The sequence below is a fragment of the Erythrolamprus reginae genome, chromosome 2 (assembly GCF_031021105.1).
Source record: "Erythrolamprus reginae isolate rEryReg1 chromosome 2, rEryReg1.hap1, whole genome shotgun sequence".
Taxonomy (NCBI): Eukaryota; Metazoa; Chordata; class Lepidosauria; order Squamata; family Dipsadidae; genus Erythrolamprus; species Erythrolamprus reginae.
In genome coordinates, this window is record NC_091951.1 from 43,324,139 (window position 1) to 43,351,820 (window position 27,682).

Genomic DNA, 27,682 nt, shown 5'->3' on the forward strand with positions numbered 1-27,682 from the left:
CTGTCTGGGTCACTCCAGAAGCCAATACCAACCCAAACAGAGAAGCCAGACACACTGGTAAAAGGCAAAGGCAGTTTATATAATTCAAGGAAAACACAGGTAACAGACAGGAAAAACGCTGGAACTTCAAATATATACACGAAGGCAATAGTCCATGAAGCAATGCCAGATTCTTGCTGCCAAGACGAAGCTGTAGATAGCAAACATACGCCTCCCACGAGTCTTCCAGACTGCTAGGCCACAAGCCAAGATCAGAGACGCTGAGAATCAAAACAGGTCACCGCAACTCCAATTGATAACACTCCACATGGCTTAAAGGGCTTGCCTGCCTTTTAAACCCTGCTGATGAGGACCACACCCAAACCCAGCTGTTTCTAATTCAATGGTGATAATATTTCTTTAACTGCTCCTTTCGTTGCTCTGAACGTCTCTGTCTCATGTCAATGACAGCTTGTGCGTCATCACCTAATGACTCCAAGCTACTGGCTGGGGAGAGCCCCCCCCCAGGGCTCTCATGCTGTTCTCCTTCGTCCCATTCCTGACTCTCCTCTCCCCCGTCTGACTGTTCAGCCCCCTCCTCTGCGCTGTCATCCTCCTCCGGGCATGGAGCCAGCAGAGACGCAGCCGGTCCCTGAGCAGCCTCAGGCTGAACCACAACACTATCTGTCTAAGACAAATTCCTTGTGTGTCCAATCACACTTGGCCAATAAATGATTCTATTCTACTCTACTCTACTCTACTCTACTCTACTCTACTCTACTCTACTCTACTCTACTCTACTCTACTCTACTCTACTCTACCCCATCCCATCCCATCCCTCCATCCATCCATCCACCAAGTTTGAGACCCCTGCACTAAACCAATAGTTGTAAATGAAGGTCTACCTGTATTTTAATTGACATATCTGTCCATTTTCACTGGGGTGTGTGGCTTCTCTAAGCGACAGGTTATACCAACATAGGGAAGAAAAACAGAGAGGATGTGATTCAATCTAAAAATAACTCAGTCCCTTGGCAACTGACCGCAGTTTATCCCATAGAGATAGGTGAATAGGATAGGATTAAATTCTTTATTGGCCAATTGTGATTGGACACACAAGGAATTTGTCTTTGGTGCGTATGGTCTCAGTGAACATAAAAGAAAATATATAGTATAAATACAGTAACTGAATTTAAACATGCCTGGGATAAACATATATCCATCCTAAGATAAAATACAGGAAATAGTATAAGGGCAGACTAGATGGACCAGGAGGTCTTTTTCTGCAGTCAATCTTCTATGTTTCTATTGAATAAAATAGGAGACGCAAAAGGCCGCCATTGTTCGCTTCGTTTTCTACAGTTCACAGTTACACCGAATATATTGCTCGCATTGTGAAATATAAAGTATGAATCCTGACATCTCTCAGCAGTACATTATTTAGGCACCAAGTGAGCAGGGATTTTTTTTTAAATTTGCCCTCTATTAATAGCACATCAAATTCTAAATGGTAGTTACTCATCTTGAGTGTCATTTTCCAAATGGGGAAACGCTTACCCTTAAAATGAGTAGTTGACCACTTAGGAATCCGGAGGCCTGGAGAAGTGACAGCTGAACTTTATCAAAAGAACATGGGCTCCCAGGGCAGCGGCACACTCCATCTGAACCACCCCCACCTCCGCTGGCACCATTTTGCCAATAGAGGCTGTAACTCATTATTTTGACAACAATGCACTAAGCAACATAGTCATTTTGCACGTACATCATAATAACATAATGTAGTGAGGGGTGCAATAAATAACACTAAGATTAATGATGGAAGGAATCAACCTTAAAAACAGGTGGCTTAAAAAAAAACAGCTCAGCGTAGCAAAAAAAATAAAAATCATAAATAGTACTTATGTAAATTGGTAGCTGATCCTGGAGGCTGTGGGGTGGTCGCGGTCTTCAGCAAAAGGATTCAGAGGCTACAACATGTAACATCCACTGATCACAGCCCGTCTACTCTTGAATTAACCTGGAGGATTTGTGCCTGAATTGGTTCTCTCCTGGTCTTGTCACCCAGCACGGCTCAGGAAGTTGGCCTCTGTCATGGGGTCTGCCTGGTTGAACAATATTTCCCCACAGAGGATATTAAAAAAGTATTTAAAGCAAGCTGGGGTGACTGGAGTTAATTGGAGAGCCTGTTCATTTGTTTTTATCTTTACTAGTATAGAGAGAGAATGGATCACTGCTTTCTCCAGATAATGCTGCCTTTTGGGTTTTAGTGTGCATTTTATTTTTTTGTGTTTGTTAAGCTGCTCAGTCATTGGAGTTGGGAAGCTTCAAAGTCGTCGTCTTCTTATTATTATTATTATTATTATTATTATTATTATTATTTATTTATTTATTTATTTATTTATTTATTTATTTTGTCCAATACACAATACATATTGAAGAGAATAGACATGTAGTAATATATATAAAGAAAAGGATAGAAGAAAAGATAAAAATAGAGGAGAAGATATATGAAAGGAAGAAAAGATATATGATATTTATTCATTCATTCATTCATTCATTCATTCATTCATTCATTCATTCATTCATTCATTCATTGGATTTGTATGCCGCCCCTCTCCGGAGACTCGGGGCGGCTAACAGCAACAATAAAACAGTGTACAATAATAATTCAATACTAAAAATGACTAAAAACCCATTAATATAAAAACCAAACATACATACATACATACCATGCATAGAGTAGTAAAGGTCTAGGGGGAAAGAGGATTTCAATTCCCCCATGCCTGATGGCAGAGGTGGGTTTTAAGTAGCTTACAAAGGGCAAGGAGGGTAGGGGCAATTCTAATCTCTGGAGGGAATTGGTTCCAGAGGGCCGGGGCCTATATATATATATGAGATAAAGGAGAGACAATTGGACAGGGGACGGAAAGCACACTAGTGCACTTATGCATGCCCCTTACTGACCTCTTAGGAATCTGGAGAGGTCAATCGTGGATAGTCTAAGGGAGAAATGTTGGGGGTTAGGGGTTGACACTATTGAGTCCGGTAATGAGTTCCACGCTTCGACAACTCGATTGCTAAAGTCATATTTTTTACAGTCAAGTTTGGAGCGGTTAATATTAAGTTTGAATCTCCTCCTCCTCCTCCTATTATTATTATTATTATGTCAATACAACACAGCAAACAAGATCACTATGCTGGATTTCGTATTTCATCACCAGTCCGGCGCTTCCCAAGCACCTAGGACTGCGTGATGTAGCGGCGAATTATGTTTGCCGATCCCAGTAAAGCGGCCTTTTGCAATTGACAGATGGAGATTTTGTCAATTCCGATGCTTCTCAAATGTCCGCTGAGATCCTTTGGTACTACGCCCAGCGTGCCAAGGACCACTAGGACCACTTTCACTGGCTTATGCCAGAGTCGTTGCAGCTCGATTTTTAGATCTTCGTATTTCACTAATTTCTCTAGCTGCTTCTCCTCAATTCTGCTGTCCCCTGGGATTGCGATGTCAATGATCCATTCTTTCTTTTTCTCTACAATCAGGATGTCTGGTGTGTTATGCTTCAGAATTCGGTCAGTCTGAAGTCAGAAGTCTCACAGTATTATTATACTTATACTTATTATACTTATTATACTTATTATACTTATTATACTTATTATACTTATTATACTTATTATACTTATTATACTTATTATTATTATTATTATTATTATTATTATTATTATTATTATTATTCCTCCTCGACAGAATTCGACAGCTATGAACCAAGCACTAAGAAGATAGTAACTCCCTGAGATAGTAATCTCAAAGCTTTGGTGGATTCCAGTTGATTCCTCTTGTTCTTAGGATTTCTTTCCCCAGTTTTTAATCAGAATGTACAGTACCTTTTTATAACTTAAATCCATTACCGCATGCCCTGCAATTTAGGAGTTGGTCCTTAGTTAATGATGAAAATTGGGACTAGAAGATAAGGCAAGTCATGGTTCAAGCACGGTGGGGCCAGAAGTGGCTGTTACCAAGTGTACACACGCACAATTTGCCAGAGTGACTTGCAATCTGCTCTGCTAGCTTTTCCCTTGACTTTGCTTGTAGGAAGCCAACAGGGAAGGTTACGAATAGCAGTCATGTGACTGTAGGGATGCTGTAATCATTATAGAGGGAGGGGGGCTGGATGCTAAGTGCCCAGATCACAATCACCATCACGGACATGCTGAGACAGCTAGAAGTTTGAGGACCAATTGTAAGTACAACTTGTTCAGCACCACTGCAACTTTGAATATCTGTGGAATGTATCCTTGTTAAACAAGGATTGCCTGTATTTATAGGTAATATATATACTCACAGTTAAGGTGGGATTGTTAAATTCCAAAATACACCAAAAATATATGATTCGACACAAAATACACCAAATATATATTTATTTGTATTTGTATTTATTAGATTTATATGCCGCCCCTCTCCGAAGACTCGGGGCGGCTAACAACAATAAAAAAGACAATGTGAACAAATCTAATATTAAAAATAATCTTAAAAACCCCAATTTAAATAACCAATCATACATACAAACATACCATGTATAAATTCTATAAGCCTAGGGGGAAGAGAAAATTTCAATTCCCCCATGCCTGACGACAGAGGTGGGTTTTAAGGAGCTTGCGAAAAGCAAGGAGGTTGGGGGCAACTCTGATATCTGGGGGGAGCTGGTTCCAGAGGGTCGGGGCCACCACAGAGATGGCTCTTCTCCTGGGTCCCGCCAAACGACATTGTTTAGTTGACAGGACCCGGAGAAGGCCAACTCTGTAGGACCTAACTAGTCGCTGGGATTTGTGCGGCAGAAGGCGGTCCCGTAGATATATGATGTGACACAAAAATATGTAACCCTTCCCTGGTGCAGAGCTGAAGGGATTGGATACTGTAGCCTAGAGGATAATTCTCTGCCTTACAAGGCAAAGGTTGCAGGTTGAAGTCCCAATGGGTATGGCTAGCTGATGAGGCCAAAATAAGGCCGAAATAGATCTATCCTAGTCTCCCTTAATTTTCAAATTCAGCAAAAAAACCCATGCGATATATGCATATATATATATATATTCAGTATATTGCTGACAGATGCAAAGAAATAAATGCTGTGTTTCTCTCTCTCAAAAAAGCTGGAACTATAAGTACCTTTAGAGAATAGAATGAAAGTAAATCCGACAGAGAATTTAACTCAATTTGGTAATTATTTTGGGATTATAATACTATATGGGCTTGTACTAAATCTGAAATATCTTTCACATGCTAGTAAAATAATACTTAGGATCATCCGACACTGATTAGAGCCCTACATGGAGAAAGAGATGCCAGATGTTCCAGTTGGCCTTAGAAAAAAGCTGAGAAAAGCAAAACAATATTGTTGATGTACACTGGATAACCGAGAATGCCAAAGAATGCCAAGCAAAACGTCAGTACATTATGTGCTTCATTGATGTTATAGAAAGGCCTTTGAGTGTGTCGATCAAGTCAAGCCATGGAATGTGCACAGAAAAATAGGAATACAGTGTTCCCTCGATTTTCGCGGGTTCGAACTTCGCGAAAAGTCTATACCACGGTTTTTCAAAAATATTAATTAAAAAATGCAATTTCCACCCCCCCTATACCATGTTTTTTCCTGCCCGATGACATCATATGTCATCACCAAACATTCGTCCACCTTTAATAAATATTTTTTTAATAAACTTTAATAAATAAACATGGTGAGTAATAATCTAAATGGTTGCTAAGGGAATGGGAAATCGCAATTTAGGGGTTTAAAGTGTTAAGAGAAGGCTTGTGATACTGTCCATAGCCAAAAATAGTGTATTTACTTCCGCATCTCTACTTCGCGGAAATTCGACTTTCGCGGGCGGTCTCAGAACGCATCCCTCGCGAAAAGTGAGGGAACACTGTACTAGGACTTCCCTATATTGGAAGAAAATGAGTGTGGTCTTAAAATTGGAGGGGGTTGAATCAATAACCTGTGCTAAGCTGATGACGCCATCCTGACAACCAAAAATGCAAAGGATCTGACTCTGGCATAGCCTGGAATTTGATCCTGATGGGCTTAGGTTTGACTCAGCCTTCCATCCTTCTGAAGTCAGTAAAATGAGGACCGCTGAGAATATGCTGTGTGCTATAAAACACTGTGAAATGGTTTATATAAGTCTAAATGATGTGCTGTGTTTCCCTGAAAATAAGACATCCCCCGAAAATAAACCCTCCTCTGAAAATAAACCCTTGCCCCCCAAATAAGCCCTCCCCGATAATATTTAAACGCATGCACAGCCAGTCACCGCCATTCCATCAGCTGGAAAGCAGGTAAGAAGGAAAGAGGAGTCCCATCTTAGTCCACGTGCTCCAAAATAATGTGACCTCCAGGTGGGGGTTCCTCTTTGCCAGCACTACCGGAGCGTGCGCGCACACACACACACACACACACACACAGACACACGTGACTGGTGCTGGTGTGGGTGCATTGGTGTGAGATTTGGCTTCTGCGCATGCACCTCTCTTCCTCTCTCCCGCCTCACTCTCCCTCCTTCCCTCTCTCTTTCTCTCTCTCCTGCTCTCTTTCTTTCTCTCTCTCCCCCCCTCTTTTTCCCACCCTACCTCTCCTTCTCCATCCCTCTCTCCTTTATCCCTCTCTCTCCCCCTCTCCTTCTCCCCTCCCTCTCTTTTCCTTCTTTTCCTCCCCCCCTCTCCCTCCCTCCCTCTTCTCTCTCTCCTCTCCCATCCTCCCTCTCCTCCATCCCTCTCTCCTTTATCCCTCTCTCCTTCTCTCTCTCCTGCTCTCCTTCTCCCTCTCTCTTCTTCCCTTTCTCCTGCTCTCTTTCTCTCTCCCCCCTCTCCCTCCCTCTCTCTCCCCTCTCTTTCCCATCCTCCCTCTCCTTCTCCATCCCTCTCTCCCCTCTCTCCTCCCTCTCTCCTGCCCTCTTCCCTCTCCTTCTCTCTCCCCCTCTCCTCCCTCTCTCTCCCTTTTCCTTCTCTTCCTCTCCCCCTCTCTCCCTCCCTCTCCCCTCTCTCCTTCTCTCTCTCCCGCTCTCCTTCTCCCTCTCTCTTCTCCCGTTTATCCTGCTTTCTTTCTCTCTCCCCATCTCCCTCCCTCTCTCTCCCCTCTCTTTCCGATCCTCCCTCTCCTTCTCCATCCCTCTCTCTCCCCCTCTCTCCCCTCTCTCCTCCCTCTCTCCCGTCCTCTTCCCTCTCCTTCCCTCTCCCCCTCTCCTTCTCCCTCTCTCTCCCTTTTCCTTCTCTTCCTCTCCCCCTCTCTCTCCCTCCCTCTTCCCTCTCTCCTCCCTCTCTCCCGCTCTCCTTCTTCCTCTCTTTTCTTCTCTCTCCTGCTCTTTCTCTCCCTCTCTCCCTCCCCTCTCTTTCCCACCCTCCCTCTCCTCCATCCCTCTCTCCTTTATCCCTCTCTCTCTCTCACCACCTCTCCTTCTCCCTCTCTCCCGCCCTCTTCCCCCTCTCCTTCTCTCTCCCCCCCTCTCCTTCTCCCCCTCTCTCCCTTTTCCTTCTCTTCCTCTCTCCTCCCCCTCTCCCTCTCTCTCTCCTTTTCTCTCTCTCTACCCTCTCCCTCTCTCTATCCCCCCCTCTCTCCCAGTTTCAAAACATATGGAGGTAACTGAGTTGTGGAAGACTATGCTGAGGAGCTGACATTGGTCTGTGATTTGTTTCTCTCGTTATCAGATATTACTGTGATTATGAATTAAACACATGAACCCTAGCATTACACTCTATTGCCTTATGTATTTAGGGGTTAAGAGAGGTTGATCGTGGTGGTGGTGGGGATAATAGAAGAGACATCAGATTGGACTTTTAATGTGGAATTGAGATTGGAATTTCTGGTAGTGATGATGAAGGGAGGGGAATTTGTGAGTCCTCTTTGTTTTGCCTCTTGGACAGAAAGGCGGCAGAGAAGGGCAATCCAATACCAATTAATGCATCTTCCAGTTTTAAAACAAATTGAATCAAAAGCACCTCAACAAGTCCCCTCTGCAACTCCAATGTTCCCGGACAAGAGATACAGGCTCCTCTGGCAGAAGCCATTAATCCTTCATCGCCTTCTGTTGCAGTTCAGATTAAATGCAGTGAAATCTGGGAGTGGTATTTTAGCTCTGTAGGGTGGGAAATTTCCTTGGGGACAATCAATAAAAAGATAAACTCGTTATCAGCATTATCTTCCTGATGAAGAATAATTAACGAGTACTTCCAAGGAGTAACGATTGAAGTTAATCAATCTTCTCTCTCTCTCTCTCTCTCTCTCTCTCTCTCTCTCTCACACACACACACACACACACACACACACCACACCAATGATACCAGAGGAGAAGAATTCAGTGGAGCCAGTATACAGATTAACAAATCTCAACAGCATTTGCAGATGGATATGCAGATTATCCATCACTATCCCTTTTTCATCTCGCTATTATGATGCCGGGATTATCAGAGCAGCTGAAAATTATGTAGGGCAATAAGGCATTAAACAAATGGCTGTATGTTGAGGACTACCTGTACGGTATACTTACTAGGCAAACAGTTCCCCAGCATAGATCCCTCTGTCAATCAGAAGCAGTTGACGGTCATGGCGAAGAGAGCTTTTTGCACAGTTTTGGTTGTTGTGCACCAGTTGTGAGCATTCCTGGACTAGGAGGCTCTGCTCCTGATCACTCTTGCCCTGATCACCTCCTTAGTGGACTACTGTAATATTCTCTACATGGGGCTGCCCTTGAAGGGTGTTGGGAAGCTTCAGCTGATGGAGACTTTAGGTAGTGTAGGCAGTTATATCTGCCCTTGGAGCAGCATTCCCCATGAACTGCGTGGATTGGCACTTGATTTCTTGGTCCAATTCAAGCTGCTGGTTTCACCCTTAAAGTGCTTTACAGTAAACAAGAGTTATGTTATCTATCTATCTATCTATCTATCTATCTATCTATCTATCTATCTATCTATCTATCTATCTATCAATCATCTATCTATCTATCTATCTAATCTATCTTACCTATCTACCTATCTTACCTATCTACCTATCTACTTATCTACCTATCTTACCTATCTACCTACCTACTACCTACCTACCTATCTTATCTACCTACCTACCTACCTATCTAATCTATCTTACCTATCTTACCTATCTACCTATCTTACCTACCTACCTACCTATCTATCTATCTAATCTATCTTACCTATCTACCTATCTACTTATCTACCTATCTTACCTATCTACCTACCTACTACCTACCTACCTATCTTATCTACCTACCTACCTACCTATCTATCTAATCTATCTTACCTATCTACCTATCTTACCTATCTTACCTACCTACCTACCTACCTACCTACCTATCTATCTATCTATCTATCTATCTATCTATCTATCTATCTATCTGGTTTTAATATTTTGATGTTATTATTTCTTATCAGATCCCTAGAGTTATTGTGACATGAGTAGCTATATGAATATGGTAAAGAAGGAAGGAAAGATAAATAAATAAATAAATAAATAAAGAAAGAAAGAAAGAAAGAAAGAAAGAAAGAAAGAAAGAAAGAGGCAACCTGTTCCAACAATTCATCAGTAGAACAACTTGCCTCCAGAAGTTGTGAATGCTCCAACACTGGAAGTTTTAAAGATGATGTTGGGTAACCATTTGTTTGAAGCGGTGTGGGGTTTCCTGCCTAAGCAGAGGGTTGGACTAGAAGACCTCCAAGGTCCCTTCCAACTCTGTTGCTCTGAGAAAGAAGGAAGGAAGGAAGGAAGGTGAAAGAAATAGGGCTGGAAGGAAGGCAAGAAAGAAGGAAGGGAGAAAGAAGGAAGGAAGGAAGGAAGGAAGGAAGGAAGGAAGGAAGGAAAGAAAATCTCTCCAGGAGAAGAATGCAAGGCACAATTCATAAAAGAGGATGTGAAATTGCAGTATCCACCATCCCGAAGCCAGTCAGATCTAGGGAACGTCAAGTTGTCTTTGCAGATGATATTATGTTGTTAATTGGCTCCTTAGAGCTCTCTGAGCTGGGTTGATTTCATGCAGATGTTTTCATTACCTGACTATGTAACATCATCATTGATCATTAGTCAGGTAATGAAACATCTGCAAGAAAACAAACACACTACAAAAAAAAAAATCAAGGACTGCAAATATTCTATTCTATTGGTACTATGTTGTTAACCAAGACTTGCTCAATCTATAATCCATTATCATTTGACCGAGCAAAATTGTTTTTGTACACACAGTAGAAATTGCATTTGTGGGAATGAAACAAGGAGTTGCCCAATTGTGGGGAGACTTGAATGGAGCAGATGTTTAGCATCCCAGCCGAACCAGTTTAGTAGTTAAGGCGCTAGGCAAGAAACCAGGAGACTGGAAGTTCTAGTCCCACATGAGTCATGAAGCTTGCAAGAAATGAACTTCCGGTAGGCCTGTTGGGCTGTTTTTCCCCCTCCCCAGGCTTCAGGAAACCCTCCAGAGCCTGTGGATGGCAAAAAAAATGACCCAGCAGATCTACCGGAAGTCTGGAGGCTTCACTGAGACCGGCACACATGAACGAGGGGGGGGGGCAGCAGGAGGGGGTTGTGCATGCACGCACGATGGAAGGGCATTGCATTATAGGGGTGGGCATGTACTTACGCGCTATTGCAGGTTTGCCCGGTCTTTTGGCACCTAAGCAAAAAAAGGTTCACCATCCCTAGTATGAGTTCTCCTGCTTGAGACCCCCAAGGCCCCTCCCAGCTCTAATTCTAATTGCTGCCAACCTGCCTTCCATTGAGGACCTATATACTGCACGAGTCAAAAAGAGGGTGGGAAAAATATTTACTGACCCCTCGCATCCTGGACACAAACTGTTTCAACTCCTACCCTCAAAACGTCGCTACAGAGCACTGCACACCAAGACAACTAGACACAAGAACAGTTTCCCCCGAACGCCATCACTCTGCTAAACAAATAATTCCTTCAACACTGTCAAACTATTTACTAAGTCTGCACTACTATTACTACTAGTTTTTTCTCATCATTCCTATCACCCATCTCCTCCCACTTATGACTGTATGGCTGTAACTTGTTGCTTGTATCCTTAAGATTTTTATTAATATTGTTTTCTCGTCGCTTATTTGACCCCTATGACAATCATGAAGTATTGTACCTCCTGATTCTTGACAAATGTATCTTTTCTTTTATGTACATGGAGAGCCTAGGCACCAAAGACAAATTCCTTGTGTGTCCAATCACACTTGGCCAGTAAAGAATTCTACTCTATTATCTATTCTATTATCTATTAATTCTAATTCTGTTTCTTATATTCTTTTTTTAGACTGTTTGTTTGCATGTGTATGTCTGATTGCATGACAGAAGGTTGTGCATGCTGAGTGAAGAGGATGAAGAGGATGTGAAAGATCAAAAGCAACATGAGAAAATATTATTTTACTGAAAGAGTAGTAGATCCTTGGAACAAACTTCCAGCAGACATGGTAGATAAATCTACAGTAACTGAATTTAAACATGCCTGGGATAAACATATATCCATCCTAAGATAAAATACAGAAAATAGTATAAGGGCAGACCAGATGGACCATGAGGTCTTTTTCTGCCGTCAGTCTTCTATGTTTCTATGTTTCCACCCATGCCTCCAACCTGGAGGACCTACTTTAGCTGTATTCCCTAATACAGATGATCCTTGACTTATGACCACAATTGAGCCCCAAATTTCTGCTGCTAAGTGAGTTTTGCCCCTTTGTATGACTTTTCTTGCTACAGTTGTTCAGTGAATTGTTGCAGTTGATAAGTTAATAATTTGGTTATTAAGTGAACCTGGCTTGTCAGAAAGCCACAAAAGAGAGTCACATGATTTTGGGACACAGAGCCACGATCAAAAGTAGGAATCACTTGCCAAGCTTCTGAATTTTGATCACATGATCATGGGGGATGCTGCAAAGGTCATAACACTTGAAAAACAATCATGTCGCTTTTTTTGTGTCATAACTTTGGATGGTCACTAAACAAACTGTCGTAAGTCGAGGACTACCTGTAGGTGGAGGCCAGTCCATACTCATCACTGTAGGCAAGAAAATATAAACCAATCCATGATCTATCCACGCATCAAAGACTGGTCCATAAATTCAAGCCCATTTTGTAAATGATTATTTTTCTAATGAGTGACCAGACTAGTTCCATTTATGGCAATTCCACGAGCTTTTGCTTGTTTATCCAAAGCTTCTTTGTGTTGTAATCGTCTGAGTCCGTGGAAAATGTGTTTCCTGTCAGAATAAGCATCAATACTGTGACCTTTCATATTTTATATCTTCCCTCACATCCTCTTTTTGCCATTTTCCACCCTGGTCTTTATTGTCTCCACTACTTATACTTCCTTCTTGGCTATCGTCCCTACTGTGTCATCCCACTCATCTTGCCCTCCGCTAGAGTTAAACATTTCAGCATCTTTAATTCTGTCAAATATTCGTGACTGTTTTTTCTTTCTATATTGTTGATGAGTTAGGCATTTGCAAACTACCTGCTTTGAAACCTTCACAGGTAGATATTAAGGCTGTGGGATTATAGAGGATAATTATTTCTTTAAAGTTAGGAGATGTTTTCCATCTCCGGCTGTTTGAACTTGTTAATAATGCTTTCTAAATAATTGTGGACAATCCACCTCATTGTGTGTTCACAATTATGGGTGCTGGTAGATTAAAGGAACTTAGGAAACAGTATAAAAGGATTTGGAAACTTCCATTTAGCCTTGTTGCCATAAAATTCATTACAGCGTTAGTGAGAATCCGCAAAATCGTAAGTACCACTTCCAAGACGCAAAATTGCATGAGAGGATTCTCGCCTGCTGTTGTGGTTGGCTCTGGCCCAGCTCCTGCCCCAGGGAATGTGGAGGTGGATGCAGGGGAAACTTCAACATGTCACAGACCTGTGTTATTGCCGACAGAGTCAGTTCAGAGTTTAGTTTCCTCGGATGAAGAAGAAGGTGGGAGTGACTTGGCAGAGGGGGGCTTGGCACACAGCCCAGGCAGTCATTCTCCCTTATCTTCCATTGATTCGGATGAAGACGTTTTGGACCCACGCAAGCGCAGAATTATGTGTAGAAGAGACCAAGCAAGGACATATTACAGGAGATAAGAGCGGCCACCTGTGTTTGGGTGGGACTCCAGTAATTAGGGCTGCTGCTATAAATAGCAGCGTGTGGGTTTGGCTGTTGTGGAAGAGTATCTGATCGCGGTTCGTCAGGAATCCTGTGTTGCTGGTTTCTGGACTTCGTTTGTTGATTTTTCACGCCTTTGAAAACAAAGCAGAACGTTGGAAGAAGAAGGGGTGTGAAGTTTCTTCACAGCTGCTAGCTAAGTACTTAATGACTGCTTAAGGTTAATTGTACAGACTACCCGGTTGTTTTGGGGAAGAGTGCTCTTTGCAATACAGAAAGAGTGTTTAGTTTATTTTGAATTTTGGGATAAAGAACATAGTTTTGAATTTTCAAACGTGTGTGTGTCTGAAATTTGTACCCTTGAATTTTCGGGAGGCTCCTACCAAAGAGCCCGGCAGAACACCCGCAATGTGATTTCCAGGGATTTTTTTGCTTCTGTGCATGTGCGGAAGCAAAATTGCACGAGGAGATGCACACGTGAGCGTGCACGCATGCAAAATGTTGCAATGCACTTGCAGCGCATCATTCTGGAGGCAAGAGAAACCCACCGCTGCTTGAAGCCTATCTGTTGTGGTTAGCTCTGGCCCAGCTCCTGCCCCAAGGACTGAAGAGGTGGATGCGGCGGAAACATCAACACGTCACAGGCCTGTTCTTACTAGGTGGCCAAAATATTTGAGCTTCAGTATCTTTCCGTCCAAATAAGAGTCAGGGGTTATGGTGTACTGAAAAAAAATCGTATGAAATTGGTAATTTTTTTCTTTTTCTTTCTTTTTTTTAGTATTTTGAATGTTTGTGATTTGATAGAGGGTTTTTTAGATTTAAGTAAAATGTGTAAAGAGAAATAGGAGGTACTGTGGCCCATCAGTTAATTATAATTTTAGAAATATTATTTGTCAGTACTGTATATATTTGAGGGAACATTAATGAAGAGAGGTAATACATGATAATTGTGATTGCTGGACGACAAGATTAGATAATATTTTATTTTTTATTTTGCAATAAGGAACAAAAGATCTATGGAGAAATTAATAATTTTGTATTATGATTTATTTTTCTGGGATTATACAAGGGTTACTAACAAAATCCTGCATTTTATTGTGCTGGAAATAGAAGATATTTGACATTGTACTAAAGCGTACGAAGGAAAAAAATAAAAAAAAATTATACTGCAAAGAAGAGTCGGGGGTTGATTGACCGATTTGATCTCCACGGTAAACAGGACCACCTCAATATGTGGCTATTACAAATGCATCTCCATCTCTCCTTCCACCTCCCATCCCAATGACCTCAGCGCACAGTAGCTGGGAATTTCACATGAGTGTGGGGGATCCCCAATGGCTTTGTAAGGAGGAAAAACTCTTAATATACTTGGAGAATATCCCCTCTGGACAAAAGACCCTCTGTTTAACTCAGCTCAGAGTGGTGTGTGATGTGTGTTGGTGCAGGGGATCTGCAAGGCAAGCCTGCCGGAGTGGCTTTAGTGAGCCTGAGTGTTTTGCTATCTTGCTTGGTTATCTAAAATAAACCTATGGAGCTGGATTTTAGGGCTTAACAAAATGCTTACCTTGAAGGAAGTATTCTGGCTTATTTTCTGAAAAATGTAGAATAGAATATGTTGTGGTTAGCTCTGGCCCAGCTCCTGCCCCAAGGACTGTGGATGTGGGGGAGACATCCACATGCTGCAGGCCTGTTTTGCCCCCCGGTGGAATCTGCTGATGAAGGCTCCTCTGACCAAGAAGACATGAGTGACAGGGAGGAGGAGAGTGTGGCAGACAGCTCAGAAGGAGATCAATTATCTACCTCCTCCTTGGATTCAGAACAAGAGTTAATGATACAGCCAGGCATGCGGAGAGCGATGCATAGGCAACAACAACTGAGAGATTATTATCAAAGAAAATGAGGCCACCTGTGGTTGGGTGGGGCTGTGGTAATTAGTGCGGCTGGAATAAATAGCAGCCTGTGGGTTTGGCCATTGTGGAGGATTATCTGATCGTTTGTTGTGTTTCGTGACTGCTTTACTGACTTTGACTTTTTGTGTGCTGATTTTCCCCCGCTTTGAAACTAAACCAGAGCAAAGTGTGTTTCACTTTGTGAAAGAAGAAGGACTGTGAATTGCCTCACAGCTGCAAGCTAAGTATCAGAGGACTGATAAGGGAATTGTATAAATTACCAGTTTGTTTGGAGACGAGTGCTCTTGGCTATACCAAAAGAGGGCTTGGTTTAAGTGAATTTTTATTATAAAGAACATTGTTTTGAATTTTCAAACGTGTGTGTGTCTGAAATTTGTACCTTTGAATTTTTGGGAGGATTCTACCAGAGAGCCCGACAGAAAAGAATATAGAAGAGTAGAGTAGAATAGAATAGAATAGAATAGTAGAATAGAATATAGAATAGAATAGAATAGAATTCTTTATTGGCCAAGAGTGATTGGACACACAAGGAATTTGTCTTGGTTTCATATGCTCTCAGGTACATGCAAGAAAAGATACATTTGTCAAAAATCTTTGAGGCGAAGAGAGGCCAGGCACCCTAACCCAAACCCTTGACGTGAGTGACGTCAAGTTGGCCACCTTTAAGCCAGTCACAAGACCTTTAAGTCACCCCGGTCACATGATCGTCAAGCTACTCCCACGTGGTCACATGGCTGGCAAGCCACACCCACAAAATAAGCCACGCCCACAGTGTGGTAGTAAAAAAATTTGCAGCCCTTCACCGGGTAGATCGCAGAAGCTTAGGCATCCATGTTCCTGTTGGAGGTGAGGGTTGGAAATATTCATGAATTTCTTCCCAACCGAAAGCTTTCATTTGTTAGCGGGACAAATGACTCAGCGAAATGGCTTGAAAGAAAAGAGGCCTGGCATGGACAGGCTGTTCCTCATCAGGCTGTGGAAAGTTGTGTGTCCAGCCTCTCTTTGACGGAGCTTGTTCCCCTGGCCAAGCTGAGTGTGTGAAAAAGCCAAGTGTGGCGGCTTGCATCAGGAGGCTTTCCCACTGAGCCTCTTCTTTTCACCACCACGGCCATGTTGACCCTTCACGCCTTGGTGGGCAGTTCCCATAGCGATGGATTAAGAATGGGGAGGGGAGGTGGCATTGTTCCCTGGCGAAGGCCTGAAACTGTGGTCTGCCTGGCTCATTTTTGCAAAACTTGGATGGTTGAGAGGCCCAAGTCTCTTTCTTCCTGGGAAGCCTCCTTTTTCGCTCCCACCCTTCTCTGAAAGCCCCACTCTATGGCCTTACGGAGTAAATGGAATAAATTTCTTATTCAGTAGAATCTATTACAGTGGTACCTCTACTTACAAACTTAATTCGTTCCGTGAACAGGTTCTTAAGTAGAAAAGTTTGTAAGAAGCAGCAATTTTTACCCATAGGAATCAAGCCCACGAAGGCTTCTCCCTGCCTTTTCCGGCCCTGTTTCCTCCCAGGAGATTTGTATTTGTATTTATTGGATTTATATGCTGCCCCTCTCCGCAGACTCGGGGCTGCTAACAGCAGTAATAAAACAGCAAATAACAATATAACAATAATCCAATACTAAAAACAGTTAAAAACCCATTATTATAAAAACCAATCATGCATACAGACAGGCCTAGGGGGAAAGCGTATCTCAATTCCCCCATGCCTGGTGGCAGAGGTGGATTTTAAGCAGCTTACAAGGAGGGTGGGGGCAATTCTAATCTCTGGGGGGAGTTGGTTCCAGAGGGCCGGGGCTGCCACAGAGAAGGCTCTTCCCCTGGGCCCCGCCAAGCGACATTGTTTAGTTGACGGGACCCGGAGAAGACCCACTCTGTGGGACCTAACTGGTCGCTGGGATTCGTGCAGCAGAAGGCGGTCCATGAAGTAATCTGGTCCTAGAAAGGCACCACGGAGGCTTCTCTGCTTCTTTTCCAGCCCTGTTTCCTCCCAGGAGATTCCTATAGAGGCCTCACGGAGGCTTCTCCCTGCCTTTTCCGCCCATTATTATTATTATTATTATTATTATTATTATTATTATTATTATTATTTATTGGATTTGTATGCTGCTCCTCTCCACAGACTCGGGGCGGCTAACAACAATGATAAAAACAGCATGTAGAAATTCAATTAATAAAACAACTAAAAACCCTTATTATAAAACCAAACATGCACACTAACATACCATGCATAACTTGTAATGGCCTAGGGGGAAGGAATATCTTAACTCCCCCATGCCTGGCGGCATAAGTGAGTCTTGAGTAGCCATGCTTCCTCCCAGGAGATTCCTACAGAGGCCCCACGGAGGCTTCTTTCTCCCTGCCTTTTCCGGTTACAGTTTCGGAGGCTCGGGTTTGTAAGTGGAAAATGGTTCTTGAGAAGAGGCAAAAAAAATCTTGAATACCTGGTTCTTATCTAGAAAAGTTCTTAAGTAGAGGCGTTCTTAGGTAGAGGTACCACTGTATTTCTTTTTCTTATCTTTCGATCATTAATACAACCCTGACTTAGTGGATGGGTTTGCACAGCACACAGCTAGTTCTCGGCTTACAACCATTCATTTAGTTACAGTTAAAGTTGCAGTGGCACTTATGATCAGTATTGGGTTCCTACCTAGACCGGGAGGGGGTGAGTTCCAGAAGCAAAAATAGAGCTGCGCACGCAACTCCGGGTGACCAGTGGGTGTTGTGAGTGGTCCTCAATCAACTCTGGTAATGTCAGATTCTGAGGAGGATGAGCCAAGCCTATCTTGGTACCTTGGGCCAGTGGTGTTGCCAGCTGATGCAGAGAGTGAGAATGAGGGAGAAATAGTCTTGGATGAATTTGAAGGACCACCAGAGGTTGCAAATATGCCAGTAAGTTAGAGGAGGAGGAGGAAGATCATGAGCCTTTGCTAGATGCCCACTTTATAAGACTAAGAAAAAGACCACAATACTTGTATGGGAAAAAGAAGTAGTCTGCAGTTCGTTAACTCTAGGGAATTGTTAACCACCCCCTACAGGTATTTAAGGGTGGCGTATGGGAAATTCGGGGTGGAGCTCCAAAGTTTTGCAATGGAGTTGGTTGATGTCTGAGGTTTCAGCCAGGTTACGCTAGCCAACTGTTATTTCCCTGCTAAAATCCTTGGAGTAAAAGTGCCCTGTCTGTGGAGATGCTGGAAAGCTGTCAAAGTAAGTCAGTGAAACTTGAGACTCTTTGTCTCATGAAGGAATTTGCACTTCGCTTTGATCTTCAGCATTAGCCTAGCCGCGGAACTGTAATCTTTTAACTCCTTGGCTGCATAGCTAGAGGTATAACAAGCAGGAAGAGGGAGATTGTGATCCCGCTGTATAGAGCGCTGGTGAGACCACATTTGGAATACTGTGTTCAGTTCTGGAGACCTCACCTACAAAAAGATATTGACAAAATTGAACGGGTCGAAAGACGGGCTACAAAAGTGGTGGAAGGTCTTAAGCATAAAAGGTATCAGGAAAGACTTCATGAACTCAATATGTATAGTTTGGAGGACAGAAGGGAAAGGCGGGACATGATAGAAACATTTAAATATGTCAAAGGGTTAAATAAGGTTCAGGAACTGTTTTTAATAGGAAAGTGAACACAAGAACAAGGGGACACAATCTGAAGTTAGTTGGGAAAGATCAGAAGCAACGTGAGAAAATATTATTTTACTGAAATAGTAGATGCTTGGAACAAACTTCCAGCAGACGTGGTTGGTAAATCCATAGTAACTGAATTTAAACATGCCTGGGATAAACACATATCCATCCTAAGATAAAATACAGGAAATAGTATGAGGGCAGACTAGACGGACCATGAGGTCTTTTCCTGCCGTCAATCTTCTATGTTTCTATAAAATTAGGTGCAGCTCACTTAACCAACCCACCTTGCTTAGCAATGGGAATACTGCTCCTAACTGTGGTTGTAAGTTGGAGACTATCTGTACTAAACCAGAATGAAATGAGGTTAGGTAGTTTCTGATTCAGTGAGCCGTGTGAATCCGAGCATTGTCGTAATAGAGTGTGTGAACTAGGCCATCAGAAGGGGATATCAAACTTTAAGCCCCTTTAAAGGAAAACGAGCGTGTGGCACTCTTTCATGAATAGAAGACATGATTTCATTGAGGGTAGAGCTGGCCAAGTAATAAGCATATCAGATAGTTCTAATAATAATTTAAAAAAAATAGTCTATGTGTTCTCAAACTTAGAAGTACTGCAACACACTGCAATCTTGTGCAGGGAAATTTGAGGGCGAAGCCCAAAATGAGTTTTGACAACGCTGCTGCTTTGTCTGTGGCAAGCCAATTCTTTTTAATTGTTTCCCCCTCTAAATTGTTTGCAATTCCCAGGATGTGTGTGTGTGCCATGACCCACTTTTTGAGAGTGCAGCCATGATCCTATATTAGAGCAATTTTTCAGATGTTATGTGGACAGAGCTGCTTTTTTCTTTCTTTATTGTGTTCAGTTTATTGTATAAATCGAACCATTGTGTTTAACCATTTGTGGTCCCATGCAACTATTTTGTGGTTCTCAAGATGCTGGACTTTGGGAGACTTCAATTCCTACCAGCCTTAGCTATCAGAGTCAAAGATGAGAGGTTGGGTGTGTGTGTGCAAATGGGATCAGTAGACCACTTTGCTTAATTCATATTTTCATTGGCTCTGCAAATTTTGGTTCAAAACTCCTTGGCTGTAGTCAGCAAAGATTAACTGGTGGTAAGTTGTATCTAGATTTTATTTGCTCTTATCCTTCCTGTTTACATGGGAAGTTTAGATTTTATTAGTGGAATGCATGTAGTTTGAAAGAGAGAAAAAGAATAGAATAGAATTAGAGTAGAATAAAATAAAAGTAGAGTAGAGTAGGAATAGGAACAGAACAGAATTCTTTGTTGGTCAAGTGTAATTGGACACACAAGGAATTTGTCTTTGGTGCAGATGCTCTCAGTGTACATAAAAGAAAATAATCTTTTTTGTCAAGAATCATGAGGTCCAACACTTAAGGATTGTCATAGAGTGCAAATAAGCAATCAGGAAACAATCAATATTAATAAAAATCTTAAGTATACAAGCAACAAGTTACAGTCATGCAGTCATAATTGGGAGGAGATGGGTGATGGGAAGGATGAGAAGACTAATAGTAATAGTAATGCAGCCTTAGTGAATAACTTGACAGTGGCGAGGGAATTATTTGTTTAGCTGAGTTCCGGAAAAAAAACGTTCATGTGTCTAGTTGTCTTGTCTCGGCTACAAGCATCTTGTAGCCATCATAAAAACATAAACAAAAATGAGTTTATGAGTTTTATCTACTTACTTATTTATTTCATTTTGAACCTGCCTTTATTATTTTATAAGTAATTCAAAGTGGCAAACATACATAATATTTCCTCCTCCTCCTCCTCCTCTCCTCCCAACAACAATCCTGTGAGGCGGGTTGGGCTGACAGAGGGTGATTTGCCCATAGTTGCCTTACTTAATTCTATTTTAATTGGGTTTGTTTTATTATTTTTATTTGTTTTTTTAAATCCTGCCTTTATTACTTTATAAGTAACGCAAAGAACATACATGATACTCCTCGGGAGTCCTGGAAGAATGGACTTCCTGTTTGCCCATTGTGCAGTTTTGTGCACCCCAGAGACTTCAGGAAAAGCTTCCTAAAGCCCCAGAGTGTGAAAAATGGCCCAGTAGGCAAACCGGACGTTTGGAAGAATGGACTTCCTGTTTGCCCGTTGTACTGTTTTGCCCATTGCGCTGTTTTTCACACCCTGGGGCTTCAGGAAGCACAACGGGCAAAACAGTACAGTGCACAAAACGGAAGTCCGTTTTTCTGAGCTTCCGGTTTGCCCGTTGTGCAGTTTTTTCACCATCCCAGGCTTCCGTGAGGCCTGTGCGTATGTGTGGGGTGGGGGGGAGGGTTGTGCGCTTGTGCAGGGGGCAGCAGGGGGGAGTGCACATGCATGGGGGGGTAGGGACTGGACAGTGATGGGCTACCAAAATTTTTACTACCACACTGTGGGCATGGCTTGTGCATTTTGTTTCAACATCTTTCAGTGCAAATTGGGTGCTCTGGGGTGGAGCTCCAAATTTTGCTACCGGAACTATGTTCCTGACCGTTCCCGTAGGAGCCCATCACTAGGAATGGATGTGGGCAAGTGTGTGCACACTAGCGCAAGCACACACACACTTTTGGCACGCGAACCAAAAAAGGTTCGCCATCACTGCCATACACCCTTTCAAAAGAAAATATGCAAATATAATAATTCATAAATGAATGTGCTTCAGCTTTTGTTCTTAAATTCTCTAACTCCACGAGGAACTAATTAACTACCGTAGATGCACACATCAATAGTTGAGAATTAATGTTAAATCTGTGATTCTGACTTTTCCAGGGGGAAAAAAGGTGTATATGGTTTGACAATTTACTCTTTCCTATTGATTATTTTGCACCAATATGTGGAGGATGTAGATAGATTTGATTGGTATAATCCGTTTGAATTACTGCTGCAAGATAAGAATTGCACAGTGGTATGGTCTTAATCCTCCAGCTCTGAAAGAATTGTGCTTTAGGGCCTGGAGTATAGCAATAATAATTACACTTATATCTTGTAAATTGTATTGATTACATATATATTCTTCTTCCCTCTTAAAATGCCCAAAAGGAGCTTTATCTCCAAGGAGATGACAGATAATACATAGAAACATATGAATGAGCATAATCTTCTTTGTTTTTGGAAATGCAAAATAAAATATATAAAGTGGTACCTCTACTTATGAACTTAATTCTTTCCGTGATCGGGTTCTTAAGTAGAAAAGTTTGTAAAAGAAGCAATTTTTCCCATACGAATCAATGTAAAAGCAAATCATGCATGCAATTGGGGAAACCACAGGGAGAGTAGAGGCCCTGTTTCCTCCTAGGAGATTCCTAGAGAGGCCCCACGGAGGCTTTTCCCTGCCTTTTCCAGCCCTGTTTCCTTCCAGGAGATTCCTAGAGAGGCCCCATGGAGGCTTCTCCCTGCCTTTTCCAGCCCTGTTTCCTCCCAGGAGATTCCTAGAGAGGCCCCAAGGAGGCTTCTCCCTGCCTTTTCCAGCCCTGTTTCCTCCCAGGAGATTCCTAGAGAAGCCCCATGGAGGCTTCTTCCTGCCTTTTCCAGCCCTGTTTCCTCCCAGGAGATTCCTAGAGAGGCCCCACGGAGGCTTCTCCCAGCCTTTTCCAGCCCTGTTTCCTCCCAGAAGATTCCTAGAGAGGCCCCATGGAGGCTTCTCCCTGCCTTTCTCAGTTTCAATTTCGGAGGTTCGGATTTGTAAGTGGAAAATGGTTCTTGAGAAGAGGCAAAAAAATATTGGATTCCCAGTTCTTATCTAGAAAAATTCGTAAGTAGAGGCGTTTGTAGATAGAGGTACCACTATATATGAAAAAATTCAATCTCGTACAGCCTGTTTGTATCATGAAAACTTCAACAACAACAAAAACCTTACCTCTGTCATCTTCTCTCTTGTAGGATAAGTATGATGCCTCTGGGGACATTCCTTCTCCCTGTTCTGTGTTTCCTTGGACCCACCGTTCCACACGAACTACGATACCCCACCTTTTCACACAACGCCACCAAATTTACTCATTTCATCATGGATCCCGATTCAGGGACTCTTTACCTGGGAGCCACAAACTTCCTTTTTCAGTTGACCCCAGACCTGGTGATGGAAGAAGCGGTTTCCATGGGTCCGATCCTAGACAGCAAAGATTGCCTTCCTCCTGTTTCGAAGCAGGATTGTCCCCAAGCTCTGGAGACTGACAACTACATCAAACTCCTGTTGATCAACTCGCTAGAAAAGGAGCTCATCGTTTGCGGCAGTGTGTGGCAAGGGATCTGCCAGAAGAGGACCCTCGGTTTCATCAAACACGTCCTCTTCGAGCCTCAGTCGCCAGGAGACACTCAGTATGTGGTAGCCAATGATCCCAACATTTCCACCGTGGGGCTGGTTGGTTACTCCACAGAAAATGTGCCGCTTCTCTTTGTGGGCCGAGGATACACCAGTCGGGGCGTTGGGGGCAGTATCCCTCCCATCACAACTCGCAATCTCAGGGCCCACCCGGGGCCTGACTCCATCTTTTCCTACGAGGAAACAGCCAAGCTGGCTGTGGGTCGACTCTCCGAATACAGCCACCATTTTGTCAAGTCATTCACTCACGGCTCCAGCGTCTACTTCTTGTTCTACCGGCGTGACCTCAAGTCCCAGTCTCGGGAATACAAGACGTACATTTCCCGGATCTGTCTGGACGACGCCCACTACTACTCCTACGTGGAGCTGCCCCTGGTCTGCGGGAACCCAAAGAAGACCTACAGCCTCCTGCAGGCAGCCTACGTGGCACAGACGGAGGTCGAAGGTCAAGTGGGAGATGCTCTTTTTGTGACTTTTTCTGCCTGGCAGGCTTCCTTAGGGAAGCTGAGCGAGGAGTCTGCACTCTGTGTTTATCCCATGGAGGAAGTAGATCGCTTCATCACTCAGACCAGGGATCTTTGTTACACCAAGGACGGGAAAACGGAGGATGGCAAGGAGGTGGCCTACATAGAGTACGATGTCAGCTCTAGCTGCGTCCAGCTCTCAGCAGTAAGTGCACTTTTATTAAATTTCTACATCGGCTAAGTGACTCTGCATGGTTTACGACATCACATTTATTGCATGTGGATATAAATCTATGTAGGGTGCATCAAAAGTCAGGGGCTATAAGCAATTTGTTATATTAATGACGATAAAGGTTTGAATGGATTGCCATTTTCTTTTAAAGGCTACCTGTTTGTTTGAAGCATGACCTTTGAATAACCTAAGTTTTTTTAAAAAAAATAAAACATATTGGCCTTTGAGGATCTCACTTTGGGTGCATCCTGTGCCTGTGATTCACATAGTTTTGGATGAGATTCCCAGGCAATTTTTCCAATCAGGCCTTCCTATAATTTTCCAAGCTGATGATCTCTCATAAACTATAAGAAGTTTGCTGGAGGAAACGGGGCAGCAAACAGAGATGATGAGGGTGATGATTAGAATTCTGCCTCATTCATTCATTCAATCAATCATTCATTCATTCATTCACTCATTCATTTTCTCTTATATACTGCTCAAAAAAAATAAAATAAAGGGAACACTCAAATAACACATCCTAGATGGAAATGAATGAAGTATTCTCATTGAATACTTTGAAGTGGACAATTTGATTTCACAGAAGTTTGATTTACTTGGAATTATATTGTGTTGTTTAAGTGTTCCTTTTATTTTTTTGAGCAGTGTATATTTTAAACATATTTTATTTAGAAACATAGAAACATAGAAGACTGACGGCAGAAAAAGACCTCATGATCCATCTAGTCTGCCCTTATACTATTTCCTGTATTTTATCTTACAATGGATATATGTTTATCCCAGGCATGTTTAAATTCAGTTACTGTGGATTTACCAACCACGTCTGCTGGAAGTTTGTTCCAAGGATCTACTACTCTTTCAGTAAAATAATATTTTCTCATGTTGCTTTTGATCTTTCCCCCAACTAACTTCAGATTGTGTCCCCTTGTTCTTGTGTTCACTTTCCTATTAAAAACACTTCCCTCCTGGACCTTATTTAACCCTTTAACATATTTAAATGTTTCGATCATCTCCCCCCTTTTCTTTCTGTCCTCCAGACTATACAGATTGAGTTCATGAAGTCTTTCCTGATACGTTTTATACTTAAGACCTTCCACCATTCTTGTAGCCCGTCTTTGGACCCGTTCAATTTTGTCAATATCTTTTTGTAGGTGAGGTTTCCAGAACTGAACACAGTACTGTATTCCAAATATGGTCCAAATTTATATATTTAAATATATTTAAAATATTTATATATTTTCTTATATATATTTTCTTTTATATACATTGAGAGGATATGTACCAAAGTCAAATTCCTTCTGTGTCCAATCATACTTGGCCAATAAAGAATTTGATTCTATTCATCTTTCTTTTTCAACGCAAACTGGCAAATTCACCTAACACACCTGCTTTCTAGTTTCCCCATAACCGTCAGTTCTTATTTCACTCTCTTTTCAATTGAATTAAAATAAGCAGCCGATACGATTACTTTGAAGTCATGCATGCATATACTACCATCACCACCACCACCCATGTTATATCCAAGGTATAATTTGGTACCAATTTGAAAGAATGAGGAGGGAAATCAAGGCCTTGGGGGTGGGGGCTGGTGTTAAGCAGACCCAGACTAACCTAGCTTTATCAACATCATAAAAATATTGTGTACGCTTAACCATTTTACTCTGCACATAGGCTGGGATCTTAACTCCTCTGTTAGTCTGTAGAGTTGTAAGGAAGGCATAGTCTCCTATGAACCAGTCTATAAATAAATAAATAAATACTTTATTGTTATTGTGTGTGTGTTTATATATATATATAGTATACCCATACACCGACATTCACATGACGCCTAAAGACCAGTCCCAACACACACAACAATCCCAAAAAACATGCCCCACCCATCAAAAATCCCCCACCCTGAACCACACAAACATCTACACAACAGACCAAGTAATACTGTAGGCACGTATACTTGCTAGACTCGTAGACTTAACTTAAATGGCAGAAAGGGCTTTCACGTAGTCTCTATTTATTCCTCTGTTTTTTACAGTGGTCATGACCTAATTTCTAAGTGACCTCATGCGGGCTGGACAAAGATAACAAAACGGGACCCAAAAGGGCAGGGACAAGCCTCCGTGGGGCCTCTCTAGGAATCTCCTGGGAGGAAACAGGGCTGGAAAAGGCAGGGAGAAGCCTCCGTGGGGCCTCTCTAGGAATTTCCTGGGAGGAAACAGGGCTGGAAAAGGCAAGGAGAAGCCTCTGTGGGGCCTCTCTAGGAATTTCCTGGGAGGAAACAGGGCTGGAAAAGGCAGGGAGAAGCCTCCGTGGGGCCTCTCTAGGAATTTCCTGGGAGGAAACAGGGCTGGAAAAGGCAGGGAGAAGCCTCCGTGGGGCTTCCCCAATCGCACGCATTATTTGCTTTTACATTGATTCCTATGGGAAAAAATGCTTTTTCTTACAAACTTTTCTAGTTAAGCACCTGGTCACGGAATGAATTAAGTTCGTAAGTAGAGGTACCACTGGACCTAGGATTTATGACTATTATTCAGCTTCACTTCCCCATTGATTCCCAGAGGGAATTCATAGCATCCTTTCAGTTGGGGAGACCGAGTGGCAGCTGTCCAAGCCAACTTAGAATCAGCCCCTGATAAAGGCTGTGGGCCCAATTCGGCATGCAGGTTGATTCTGATCTACTTTATGAATGATCTGCTTTGTTGCTCCCAGAGAAAGACCAACTAAAAGCTGATGCAGAGGTGAATGAAGTCCAGAATTCTGTAATAGAAGTCGTAGACACCAACAGGGGTTTTTCAGTATACAGTGATCTCTCGATTTTCGCGATCTCGTTCTTCACGAAACGCTATATCACGATTTTTCCCACCCGATGACGTCACTCTCTTCCTTCCTTTCTCATCTTTCTTTCTCTCTCTCTTTCTCTATCTTGCTTCTTCCTCTCTCACACTCTCTTCCTCCCTCTCTCATCTCTTTCTTTCCTTCTCTCTCTTTCTCTATCTCTCCCCCTCTTGCTGGCGGGCGGTGGGCGGGCGGGCGAGCGGGGGCATCAGCGAGGAAGACCCAGGGAAGGTTCCTTCGGCCACCCAGCAGCTGATCTGCTCGGCAGCGCAGCGAGGAGCCGAATCGGGGTTTCCCCTTTGCGTGGGCGGCGGGGAAACCCCGATCTTCGTCTGCTCGCTGCTGCGCTGCCGAGCAGATCAGCTGCTGGGCGGTCGCAGCAGCAGCGAGCAGACGAAGATCGGGGTTTCCCCGCCGCCCACGCAAAGGGGAAACCCCGATTCGGCTCCTCGCTGCGCTGCCGAGCAGATCAGCTGCTGGGCGGCCGAAGGAACCTTCCCTGGGTCTTCCCCGCCGCCCACGCAAACTCCACCATCTGCGCATGCGCGGCCATGAAAAAAAAGGGCGCGCATGCGCAGATGGTGTTTTTACTTCCGCAACCCTACATCGCGAAAATCGATTATCACGAGGGGTCTTGGAACGGAACCCTCGTGATAATCGAGGGATCACTGTAAACACATTCATCTTGTATCCCTAAGCATTTGGCACTGAGAAGGAGATTGGCTTTGATCCTGGAGGAGGTGTGTAGCTATCATGAGTACTGACAGTTTTATGTTTATTAATTTTTCTAATCCCTTTTAAAACTGCCCAGGCTTCTGTGGTTTGACTTATGTCCCGAGTGAAAAGCTTCTTTTTGCCTGCTTAGAATGTCTCATAATTCAACTTCACTTGATAAAAGATGAAGCTTGCCTGCCACAGGTAAAACATGCATATGTTATCTTAGGGCTCACGATAATTTACATAGAGTCTAACTAATGGAAATTAATGGTTCTACTCTATTCTGCCCTGTTTGGAAGATGATGTCCAATTTTGGGCATGGCAGTTATTCATCTGTCAAAGATAACTCTGTAGTGGAGTTTCTCAACCTTGGCCTCTTTTAAATTGTGAGTAATCTGCTCGGGAATTCTGGGAGGTTGACAGTGATGGGCTGCCAA

The 27,682-nt window shown here is 42.9% G+C and overlaps 1 protein-coding gene across 1 annotated transcript in view; it reads left to right on the forward strand.

Annotated features, from left to right (window-relative positions):
• The first annotated feature begins 22,569 nt into the window (after positions 1–22,569).
• Positions 22,570–27,682, forward strand: part of PLXNB1 (plexin B1) — a 160,377-nt gene continuing 155,264 nt past the window's right edge. Inside the window, exon 1 of the mRNA XM_070738026.1 lies at positions 22,570–23,672. Coding sequence (XP_070594127.1) covers positions 22,572–23,672 — 1,101 coding nt within the window. The 5' untranslated portion in view covers positions 22,570–22,571. The remainder of the gene's footprint in view (positions 23,673–27,682) is intronic.